General features: G+C 35.0%; 1 protein-coding gene across 1 annotated transcript in view; it reads left to right on the top strand.

The window, feature by feature from the left end:
- The window catches only part of NDUFV2 (NADH:ubiquinone oxidoreductase core subunit V2), a 44,123-nt gene extending 31,598 nt beyond the window's left edge, over positions 1-12,525 (top strand). Inside the window, exons 7-8 of the mRNA XM_036754065.1 lie at positions 2,874-2,950; positions 9,147-12,525. Of these exons, the coding sequence (XP_036609960.1) occupies positions 2,874-2,950; positions 9,147-9,240 (171 nt within the window). The 3' untranslated portion in view covers positions 9,241-12,525. The remainder of the gene's footprint in view (positions 1-2,873; positions 2,951-9,146) is intronic.
- The last annotated feature ends 354 nt before the right edge of the window (positions 12,526-12,879 follow it).

The following is a 12,879-nucleotide window of genomic DNA, read 5'->3' as shown; positions in this document are numbered from 1 at the left end:
TGCCTCCCCCCCATTTTAGAGGTAAGGAAGCTTGAGGCCCAGATTAGTTAACTGACTTATGTAGGGTCACACAGACTTTGTAACAAGATTAGATATGGGGGTTAAGGAAAAGTGAAAGAATCAAGAATGACTGCAAGGTTTTGAAAATGAGTGACTGAAAGAATAGTATAGCCATCAAAAGAAATTGAGAAATTTAAAGGAATGGATTTAGAGAAGAATTTTTATCAGTTCTGTTTTGGATATGTTGAGTTAACAATGCCTATGTGTCTTCAAGTTAGAGATGTCCATTAGGTTGTTGGTAGTGAGATTGGAATTCAGGAAAGAGATCTGGGACAACAGATTCTGGGAATCATCTTTGTACAGATTGTAACTGTGAACCTATGAGAGCTGTTGATAAACTGTAATGGCAAGCAAAGTGGGACTTTTTGTTTGCTCATTTTTCTTTTGGAATTCTAGTTCTCAGCACTAGGGTAACCAAGTGCCTTTGATTGAGACTTGCCTTTGTTTGAATCAGAGTCTTGGATTAATCAAGTCTTTTGATGGCCTGCTTAAGTCACAAGAAATCCTAGGTCACATGAGTTTGAGTCACATGGTTGTGACACCCTATGTGGGCTGACCTTGAAGAAGTGTATATACACTCTGAGGTTGGCGTTTGGCTTTGGAGGCTCACTCACTGGAAGAGTGTTCGTGTGATGTGGCCAGATGAGACTCCGCGTAGCCATTGAGGATTCCCCCCGCCCTTTGAAAACCCAAATGTTGGTGCTTCTCTCTCTGGTAATTATGTATGTATTGCTATGGACAGATAGAAGCCCTGTTTGTTGATTTGTGTTATTTGCTCTGTTTATATAATTTCTGTTTGTGTTTTCTCCTAAGTTCAGGGTGCTGACTTTTCCCCCTGAACTAAGTGAATTAGATACATAGATAGATATGTTTAATTAAAGTGAGATTGTAAACCCCTTAAAGTTGCTTTCCTTAGAAAAGCAGATCAAAGAATCTGTGTTAGCAGCCCTCCTGTGTGCTGGTGTTACTGGCTTTACACCTCCACAGCAGCTCCTAGCAGCATTGTTATTACCCCAGAAGAGAATTTTGGGGGATGTTTGGCCAGAAAAGAGAGAAGAAATAGAAAACACATTTCAGTAAAGGAGGTTTAGAGTAATATTGATGATTATATCATCATATATCTGCAAAAAAGAGATAGTTTTGTTACCTTATTCCCTATTCTAACTCCTTCCATTTCTTTTTCTTCTCTCACTGCTATTGCTAGGATTTCCAATAGAATATTGGTGACAGTGGGCACCCTTGTTTCACACCTGATCTTACTGAGAAGGCATCTAGCTTATCTCCATTATAAATAATGCCTGCTAACTGGTTTTAGGTAAATGCTTCTTGTCAATTTAAGGAAAAGTCCATTTATGCCTATATTTTCAAATGTTTTTAATAGAAAGGAGTGTTGTACTTTATCCAATGCTTTTTCTGTTATCTATTGATACTATGTGAGTCTTATTACTTTATTGTTAATATAATCAATCAATTATGTTAATAGTTTTCCTTATATTAAACCATCCCTGTCTTCCTGGTATGAATCCCATTTGGTCATAATGTATAATCTTTGTTATATATTGTTGTAATCTTTTTACTAGTACTTTCTTGAGGATTTTGCATCCATATTCATTAATGAAATTGGCCTATAATTTTCTTTCTCTGTTTTTACTTTTCCTGGTTTAGGTATCAGTATCATATTTCTTTTTTTTTTTTTTGCAATTTGCAATTTGCAATTTTTTGTCTGAATTTTTTTAATTTTTGAAGTTTATTCCACCCAAATAGTTGTTTACCTTTCTGCTAGCAGGCTAGAGAGGCAGCATGCCATACTGGATAAAGAGCTCATTTAAGAGTCAGCAAAGCCTTGATTTAAGTCCCACCCTTAAGACATACTGGACATTAAGCTGACAAAGTCACTTAATCTTTCAATGCTCCTAGCAGTCTTTTAAGATTACACTGAGCAGGAGACCATCTACAGTTGTAGTGGGAGTTTTCTTATTAGGAGTTATCTATACCATTGATGTCAAATAAGAATCCCTGCTGTCCTTATGTCGACTTAGTTCTTAAATGTAATGTTACCTATGTTTTATTGTAATTTGTTTTGTTAAATATTTCCCAATTACATTTTTTCTGGTTCAGGCTGCACTAGGAAGTGTGGTAACGACCTCTGGTCTGTAACAGTGAAATTATAGGTCCAGTCTAGGGAAAAAAAATGATAAAAATGAAGAAAATGTTCCTGAAATGGACATGCTTGGTAGTTAAACTCTTGGAACTGCCAAGAGTCTTTAAGTTCATAATTGTAGATACTTTAAATAATTTGAGTTTGGGCAGTGTCTCCATTTCAAATATGATACCTCTGATAATGGCATGTAATAGGCCACACTTGGATCCCTACAATCACCCTAAAGTTGTAGAAGAGGAAGAAACAGGATCAAAGTGTTCTCTTGACTCTCTCCCTCTAGTTTTCTCACACTGTGCTGCCTACCTGCCCCGTCGGGTACACTAGATCTGAGTCAATGAAGTGTTCTCTGCTACCTCAAAAGAAAATACCTTTCACTGTCATCTGTCCAAAAAAAGTATTTAAAAAAAGGTGCAGGGGGCAGGGTGGGAAGACCTGCAGCTTCAAGGCCATGTCTGTCCCTCTAGGTCCTTAAGTGTGGCCTTTTGACTGAATCCAAACTTTATAGAACAAATCCCCTTTCTCAGTCAAAAGGACCTAGAAGGCCACAAGTGGCCTCGAGGCTGCAGGTTCCCCACCCCTGGCTTATGTAGTATATAACAATCGCATGTTCAACAATGTAAAATGATTTAAATCTTTTCTATTTTGTTCATAGGAAGATTTGACGCCCAAGGATATTGAAGAGATAATTGATGAGCTGAAAGCTGGCAATGTTCCAAAACCTGGACCAAGGTATGTTTTTACTTATATAACACAAATTTAAATGTTTACATGTCTTTAAAGGAAACATTTGTTCCTTCACTTTACAGGTGTTGGAAGTGACTTTAGAGGTCATTTAGTCCAACTTTCTCCCTAAAGCAGAAATCTTTACTACAGTTAACATCTCTATCAGATTAAACCTCTTCTTGAAAACAATGATAGAAAACTCACTATTATGGGTTATTATGATCCAAAATGTGCTTCCTTATTATCTTCTGTCTCCTACCTAATTCCTGCTCTGCCACTTAGAAGCAATGCAAAATATTTAACCTGTTTCTTTCTACATGGAAGCACTCCAAACATCTGTCATGTTTCCCCCTTGAGTCTTGTCTTTTCTTTCCTAGGCTAAGCACCTCTAGATTGTTCCTCATGTACCAAGATTATCACACCTTCTAGCAGTAGTACTTCGTCACCACTCTTTTATGGGTTTTTAGAATATCATAATGCTCCAAATATGGCCTCAGATCCACAAATTATGAATTCTACATTGCTCTGCATAACTATGTTATTTATTATATCCCTTGAGCTGAATACACTATACTTCTGAACTTCTATTTTTTTTATCAGCTACTTTAAACTGTTAGCTCGTGCTGAACTTGGGATCTACTAGAATTCTCATTTTTTCTCCCCTGTGGAAGTGCCATTAAACCAGTCTTCCACTTTATACTTCTACTGTCAAGTTTCTGTGCACTTCGGCTATTTTCCTAGCTCTTTTTGACTTCAGATTCTACCAACTAATGTATCATCTATCCCAGCTTTGTCTCATCGTTTTTGATGAGTGTTTTTCTTGTCCTGTAAAACTGGTGAATGAGATAGATCTTACCAATTACATAGCCCTGTGGAATGCTACTAGAAAATTTTCCTTTGGGTTGACAGTTCATTCATCAATGTTCTTCAAGTTTTGTTGCTCAAAGGGCTATCTATTAATCCACTAAGTTATGTAGTCTGGATTTCTTTATCTTGTCCAAAGGCATACCATGAGACCACCAAATGCCTTGCTAAAAATCAAGATATATCCTGTGTCTGTCATGTCTAGTAGCATCACCAAAAGAAGAAACTTTACTTACATGTGGCATGTTCTTAGGAAAAAAGAAATGATTCATAAAATACTGGTTTCCAAATTTTTCTCCTTCCCCCTCCCCTCTTCCTAAATGGTGGTAAACAATTTGACGTAGGTTATATATGTGCAATCATGTAAAACGTATTTCTGTATTAGTCACGTTGTGAAAGAAAAAACACCAAAAGGAAAAAATATGGAAAAAAAATGAAAATAGGATGCTTTGATTTGCATTCAGATTCCATCTGTTCTTTCATTCATAGTTGATCGTCACACAATGTTGCTGTTACTGTCATATGTTCTCTTGGTTCTGCTCATTTCACTTTATCAATTCATGTAAGTCTTTCCAGGTTTTTCTGAAATCTACCAGCTCCATTGGTTTTTAAATTTTTAAGCTTTTCTTAATGCCAAGGGTCAGCAACATTTGTACTTCCCTGTATACTCTTGCATCTTATCTTTTTTATTTATTTGAAAACTGAGACACTATTTACCTATCTCTGTGGTCCTTTGGCACTTTTCCTCTTCTCCTTGATTTTCCAAAGTTAAATCTTTTCATTGGATCACATCTAAATTCAGTACTTTGTGATATTTATCTAAATCTGGAGACTTGGCAATGTGCTCTCATTACTACTACTTCACCCTTTTTGGGCTTTGTTTCCTTCTTTTGTTTTTGAATTTTAAAACCATTCTCCTTGATGCAAAGTTCCTGAGTATGATTCCCTTTTCATCTGTTAATGTTATACTATCTGGCTCAAACTGTGGGCCTGACCCATTTCCTTTTCTTACTGTTATGAATATAGCTTTTAAAATGAGCATTGTTATTTTTCCAGAGTCTAGAAGAAGCTGATAAAGCTAATAAATTTGTTCTACATCTGTATTTATCCTTGATGATAAGTGTGATTTCTTTCATTTTTTTGTAGATGTCATTTTAAAACATCATCTCAGATGTCTCCTTGTTTAGGCATATTCGTTTCTTTACTTATTCCCCCTTTTGAATAATGTTTCTCGAGATTTTTTCATGTTGTTGTGATCCTCCCTATGTTTCCTTTCACTATAATAAACTGCTATGGAAATCTTCAACTACCAAATTGTACTACAAATTATGCTATCATATTTTCATTATTCCTTAAGCCTAAAAATAAGGGACTAAATACAGTAATTTAGTATCTTCATTCTTTTTTATCTGTTAACCTTTGTGTTAATTGCATTTGTATACAATGCCTTTGGAGACACTAGATGGAGGTCAATAAGTAGTACCTTAGATCTTGTTGACCAAGAGTGGATCTGAGCCTCAGACTTAAAATGGAGACTTTACAAAATAATGTTAGCCATGCCTTCTTGCATTTCTATTTGGGAGACCATTATTTATAAGACAGAGATTGTTTCATTTAGCATATTGTTTAGTAATAGTTCCCACTAATGATCTCTGTTTTTGAAATTTAATTGGAATATATAAATTAAGAATATCTCAACATCTGTCCAAATTTTTTTAAACCTTATAAAATTGGGGCATCTTTTCAATTCCTTTCACAATTACAATGACCAAATTTTTCTCTAAAGAGACGGTAAAATTCACCTCCCTTTCTAATAATCCTGTGCAAAGGTGTGGGGCACTTAAATATCCTGTTAGCTATGTTGGTGTGTTGTTTAATATTGAAATGCTTGTTATTTTTCTCCTTTTTGTTACAAGAATTGGGATTTGGAAATGAATATAAAAACAAGAGAATAGTAAAAATTCAAGTTTTTTGCTGTCTTTTGTTTTTACATTAGTCATTTCTGAATTTTTCTATAGTATATATCCCATTCAGTGATTGTTTGACAATATCACCAAGTGCTTTTTCAGTTATTTATTGATTATGGTAATGACGTGAAGATAAATGAAATCCAGGCACACAAATCTACAAACTTCAATTCCTACCAAATCTTTTAGCAATACTAAATAGCAAAATTCAGTAGCTTGGGTGTTAATTTATTTGTCTTTTTTCGGAGGGGCAGGGGAGGCAGGGCAATTGCAGCTAGGTGACTTGCCCAAGGTCACACAGCTAGTAAGTGTGTGAAGTATCTGAGGCCATATTTGAACTCAGGTCCTCCTGACTCCATGGCCAGTGCTCTACTCACTGTGCTACCTAGCTGCCCCAGATGTTTTTTTTAATTCTGTGGTAATCAAGAAATAAGTGAAGACAAATCAAGTTTGGTGAAAATGTATTCTTTTAGTCCATGACCACCTCTGAATTGACTAACATTCACAAACGTTTGGAGTTTCCATTGTGGATGGAAAACTGCCACCCCTCTTGTCGTCATAGGGGAGACAGTGTCTTAGGAAGCAGAAAGTACTCACTGACTCTCAAGTCAGAAGTGGGTTCAGATCTTGCCTCTGATACTTGCTACCTAATAAGATCTTGGAAACTTCCTGGGCTTCAGTTCCCTTATCTATAAAATGAGAGTTGGATTAGATGACCTAAAAGATCTCTTCTAGCTCTAAATCTATGATCTTTTGGTTTAGTATTTATTTATAAATTAATAAATTCACAATAGAATATAAAAGTAGGACTTCCATTTTGTTTTGGGTAAATACTTTTACATTAAATCAAATATTTGAGCCCCTGTTATGTTCAGAGTACTTTGCTAAGTTAATTCTGAGATTGGTCATATTTTTTATACTGAGTAGTATTCTAAAACCTCAAAGTGCTTACTGTCATTAGAGCTTTTATAAGATTATTAGATATGGATTAGGGAGTAGATTTTTTAAAATCTCATTTAAATTTTTCCTCATTGAGTCTAATGAAGTTATATGGTTTGACAGTCTTGTGAGGTAAGAAAAGGAGGATAACAGAACAGAACTAAGACCCTACACACATCACCTTTTATAATTTTTTATATTAAAAATAAAATTAGTGATACTACAGTAGTATCAAAGGATCGGCAATTAAGGGACTTGTATGTGAAACACTATTTTTCTATTATTTTCTGGTCCCCCAAAAGCCAAATTTGAGCGTTTGGATATGTAAAAGTAAGGGTGAAGTATCAGTGGGAGATGAATTATTCATTTACTTTTGGAAATGGACTGTGAAGAAAAAGTTTGGGAAGTAGATGGCATTTTAAGCATGCACATTAGGGAAATAATCAATTTCATGCAGCATTTTAATGTGGAAAAATCCTAGCATGAACTGAAGAAATCAAGAAACAGTAAGTCAATTTTCATTTTTATTATCCACCTGGAACTTCAGTTCTTTTCTGCTGTATAATGGATTGAGATTCAGATCCTGTTAACAAACATGTTACACTAAGGAACTGATAAAATCCGTATCTGAAAAGGTTACTCTTTGCCCAAGCGGAATAAAGGCATAAAATCAACAGCAATTATTTTAGAAAACCAAAGTACTAAAATTAGATACCAGCCTTGCCTTCCCCTGTGAAAGTATCATTTAAGAGAGCTAGTTTATAAAAAGCTGAGACCTGCACAGATAGTGACAGTGTATGATTTAGTAAATCAAGGAGGGAGGAAAGTTAGAAATAGGTTAGGAACTGAATGAGCCACTATCCATGACCATTTTCTGAGCAAAGGCAGGATAAATTATCAGTCAGAGAATAGGAGAGATGAAAATAGGTAGATCTTGAGCTGGTATCTGTAAATAGGATATATGATACAGTGTTGAGACTGGCAAGATGATTTTTAGGGGCAGGAGAGTTGAAAATAAGAGTAAGACAGGTGGTTACCTCTACTCTAACCTTGTTTCTATAGATAGATCTTCATCAAAATAATAAGCTCATTGAGAGCAGGAATTGTTTCATTCTTTGTATTTGTATCCTCAGGGCCTAATCCCTAGTACGTGATACATCAAATAATTTTTAATTTGTTGCTTTAGAATCTGCAGGCCTTTTTTACTTTTGTGCTAGTCACCTTGCTTGCTCCAGTAGCTGTACTTTTCATCCAAAGGATATTTTTAGATAATCCTAACACCAACATATCCTCTTATCAAAAAGTGCAAATTACAAGTATGCTTTGACTTTGCTCCTCATGACCCAGAGGCATTATTTTCAAGCAACCCAGAAAATATTCTCAAAGCCACTAAGAATCCAGTACTTGTGTTTCCAAATATAGTCATTATAAAGAGAATTATATGCAATACTGTCTAGGCAGACAGACTAAATCAGGTTGAGGGTAACTGACAGGCCTCAAACCAGTCAGTGAATTAGAGCAATGTCTACCCCAGATGTGGAGACTTCCTCAGCAGAATGGGCAGATGAAAACAATTTGTTCCAACAGCCATAAATCCGGTTAAAGCACGTGCTGTGGAGCACGTAGAGCTTGGTCAGACATCATGCCAAGTTATCCACTGCATCCTGGGCAGTGGCCAGTCGCCCTGACTTTTGTCTTGCCACTGGACTTCTGTGCAACTCTTCCTCACTTAAATCCAATTCACTTGCAAATCAAGATATCACCTTCTGATGTCATTGGTAGTCTTCAAATACAAAGGACGAACCACTTGCAGAACTGTATCTTCCTTTTGTTCACTGTGACATCTCAATTTAAATGAAACTCCAAAATAAAGGTACTAAGTTCATAGATTTAGAATTGAAAGAAACTTTAGAGGTGAATAAGTACAACCACCTAAGGCACAATGAAGTTAGACTTTTTGTTCGGGGTCAGATGAGTAGTTAAGAGCATGCGTGATGTTCTGTCTAGTTTTTGAAAACTGAATTTCAAAAAATGGCTTTTAGTTATCCATGCCACTGTCATTCATTTGCTTGAATAATAATTTGTTGTTTGCACCTGTTTTTAATCTATTTTTACCATCTTTTTTCTTGTAGAATTGTGGTAAATTTCCATGCATCTGTCACTATATCTTTCAGGAGTGAAAAAGGAATGAATGACAGTTTTATTTAAATCAAACCAGTTTTAAGATGAGAGAACCCTTAGGAATTTAGTCTGTGATTTCACTTTGAAATGACTGAACAATAAAGATTTGTTATTTTATTCTTAGGTTTTGAACTTGGAAAAAAAAAGTTATTTCTCACCTACTTTTATGCTTAATAGCTTAGCTGAGACTGTTTAAATTCTTTAGGGATATTAGTAAAATCTCATGAATGATTTTTTTTTTTCCCTTTAAGGAGTGGACGTTTCTCTTGTGAGCCAGCTGGCGGTCTTACATCTTTGACTGAGCCACCCAAAGGACCTGGTTTTGGTGTGCAGTCAGGCCTCTAAGTAATTTGTATGACTTTGTTTAAAAACCCCAAACAAACCTGTTAAAATATTTCTCCATACATTTAAAATAAATTAATCTCCCCATCTATGCAAATGTTTAATATTGTATATTCTGGTTTGTGTTTACCCAGGTGGTGATATAGCCTTTACAGTTGTAAATACCATGTAAAAACTACAAAACATCCTCTTGAAACATTTTCCATGCCATGGCTAACAAGACATTATTATGTTGTAGGTATAAACACTTTTCCAGCTATATCCATTTCAGCAACATAATCAGTTCACATTTGACATGAAAAAGTATCTTATGACAATTCAGTTTTTAAACTGTATTTGAATTTTCTGTTGCTATTATAATTGCATTACCATAAATGTTCTCTAAATCTTATGTCAGCATCCTTTCAAAATAAATATAAGGCCAATAATAATAATAATACTAATGAAGACAGCTAACTTTTATATAGAACTTCTATGTGCCAGGCACTATGCCAAAGATGTGTATGTTCCCATAAGTATATCACCATATTTTCCAAATGGTACTCCAGGAATGCTTTGGGTAGTGGGATAAGGAAATTATCTTGTTTTCAGAACCATCATTTTAAAAAGAAAAGCTTCCATCATGTATAGACACATTGATGTTATCTTTGGCTATTTTGACTCAGAACGATTACTAACAAGTCAGACATTCTTTTGTATTCAAATAAAAAACCCAAACTATTATCAGCTTTTACCTTGGCATACATAGGCAAATATCTATTACATTTATTTAGGGATTCCTCAAAATCACTTGTCATAAAGACAATTCAGAAATACTGAACTTTTTGCTAGCAAATATCGATAGCCCCAAATATCAACTATGTTCTCCATTCCTGAATGAAGTTTAAAAATATTATTTTAGAAATACTCTGTTCTCTACTAAAGCCTTCTATATCCTTTTTTATCTTATCTGTAAAATTCTGAAACATAAAGGCATAGCTGGGTATGGCTGGACTTTTTTATTAGTAATGTCTACTTAATGCTTAATATACTAAACTGTTAATTTTTAACTTTAGAAAAGTGAAAGAGATGTAGCAGAGACCTTGAAACAAAGTGATCTAAAGCCCACTAGGCATCATTCTCTATATATAATGTGTTAAGGGAATGGAATGGAAAGCATTTTAGGTAAATGTCACAATGCCTTAGTTGCTGTAAAGATCTATAATTTTGTCTTCCACCAATGCAGATGGCAAATAACCCTTAAATAATTTAGTAGATAGTCTTGTAGAGTTACCCTACAAGTCAGTTTGTCTTTGAGCCTCCCTGAATTAAGCTAGACTGTTCTAGAGACATAGATTCCCATGAGGCCCATACTCAGAGTTTTAAAGTTTGTTAGAACCTATCTGAGTTTATTCTTTGCTTACATAGCCTTCGGGAACCTAAGGTGTTACCTACATGATAAGGCTTCATAGGGTTTTAGTTGAGAAAACATGCTAAAGATGTTAATATATATGATGATAATTTTGCTTCAAATTAAAGTTGCAGATAGCTTAGACTTCGTGTAAAATATGCAAAATTCCTGCTTTTACAGTATGTTCAGAGTACAATCTGTGCTCCATATCTACAAAAACTCCCAATTTGCACATTTTATCACAGCATATGTATGAGTAACACTTGAATTTTGCATTTTTACATTGCCAAGCCAGGACACCAATTTAAAAATTTCTTTTATTTATTTTGTATATACTTATTTAAAATGTAAGCTCCTTTGCAAGCGAGAACTGCTTTCCTTTGGTCTTTGTATTATTCCCAGTGCCCAGCAATGTAGTGCCTGCCATACATTTGGCACTAAATAAATGCTTGTTGAGACAAACTAGTATGAGTAAATTCAATTAATAAACTACTGTTTTTCAAAAAAAAACATGAAATCATTGCAAGAAATCACATTTCTGAACTGCTCAGCTAGTAATGAGAACTGTTCCCCAGTGAATTCATGGCAAATTAGTCTAGGTAAGAAAGATGCTGTGAAACCACTAGGGAGTCATCATGCACTTCCTGCCCTTAAATCTTTTGCTTGTTTTAGTGGGAGAGCTAAAGGGCAATTTATTGCTTAACAGCAAATTGATTAGTCCTTTAAAGAGTTCAGCTTTTTTCTTATCTCCATTAGTACCTTCTAGTAGTTGTCACAGACAGTTACCATTATGAGGAGAAAAACCAAAAAAAGCATCTTATCAAAAATAATCATTTATTCTATGAATATTACAAGAGCCAGAAAGTTTTCAATTCTACCTGTGTGAAATTTCTTGTTACTACTATAGTGACTACTCCCAAGGATGCAAAAATAATTGCTACATAGAATTCTTCCTTATGCTAGTATATACTCTGACCACATTTCGACTATGTAGTTAAATCCATTTAGTAGCAAACTCCTAACATTGTACTTTAAGGTTTGCAGATCGCTTAGCAATTTAGAGAAGCAGTTATTATTACCCTCGTTTTACAGATGAAGGAACTGACATTTAGAGGTTACCTGACTTATCCATAATCATACAGGACTAAATGTCAGAAACAGGATTAGAATCCTTATTAGAAATTCTGGGTCCTTCTGATTCCAACTCCGATTTCACATCCTGCTTCTGACACACTGGCTGGTTAATCCTGGGCAAGTCACTTAACATCTCAGTGTTCTGGGCAGAGGTATCACCCAGTACCAATTAACTCACAGGTCCAGTTTCTATCCTCCTTGTATTTATTGGTGATTGTCTTTTTTATGGCATTTAAACCAAAAGAAAAGGGCACAAACTCAAACTACACATAAGTACATAGTATGGTAGAAACCTTAAACTCAATTGAGTTTCCCATTAGAGGATAACTTTAGGTTCAATAAAGTGTCTTGAAAATTCCGAGTTACAAATTACAAGAACCTGAAGTAGAGCAGGGATTTGGTATATCAGGTTTTTAATAACCCCACATATTAATTTTTAGCACACATAATGAATTTTTTAATAATGTCTTTACTCCTGAACAAGTTTTGACCAAAGAAAGGCACTGCTCTCTGTCATCAATTACTTCAGTGTACAAATAGGGAATAAGTTTTTTTTATCAGGCTTACTTCCAGAAGACATGTTTCTATCAACTATCTTAGCAAAACTGTCTTCCAGGGCCTAGCATCATGCTCTTCAAAGAGCAGGTACTTAATGTTTTGTTGAATTTGACCATACTTTTTATTATCTAGGTCTGGCTTTAATTTCTTTGCTTGGTTTGTAACCTCAGTTTCACAATGAAGAATAAAACTAGAGTTTGCACTGACTAAATGGTGAGTCTCCATTGCTTCCATTTACTAAGGTCATGATTAGCTTAATGCAAACCTCAACTGATCGTTAATTTCAGTATTTTCCTTACTACTGTTTCTGTGCAAGTTGTACATTGGATCCATTTACTGAGGTATGTATCATATAATGCCTAGGGCATCCTCTTAAAACATATTGTGCTTGGATGTTTTGTCAAGACAAGATCTAGGCCACCTACACTTCCTGGCTTGTGTGACCCTCAGGCAAGTTACTTCTAAGCCTCAGTGTACTCATTTCTAAAATAGAATAGTACCTACTTTACAGGGATATTGTATCAAATGAGAATATATGTAGAGCTTTGTAAACCTTAAAG

Source organism: Trichosurus vulpecula, chromosome 1, assembly GCF_011100635.1.
Source record: "Trichosurus vulpecula isolate mTriVul1 chromosome 1, mTriVul1.pri, whole genome shotgun sequence".
Lineage (NCBI taxonomy): Eukaryota > Metazoa > Chordata > Mammalia > Diprotodontia > Phalangeridae > Trichosurus > Trichosurus vulpecula.
The sequence above is the reverse complement of the archived record's forward strand: the minus strand, read 5'-3'. Positions and strand labels throughout refer to the sequence as shown.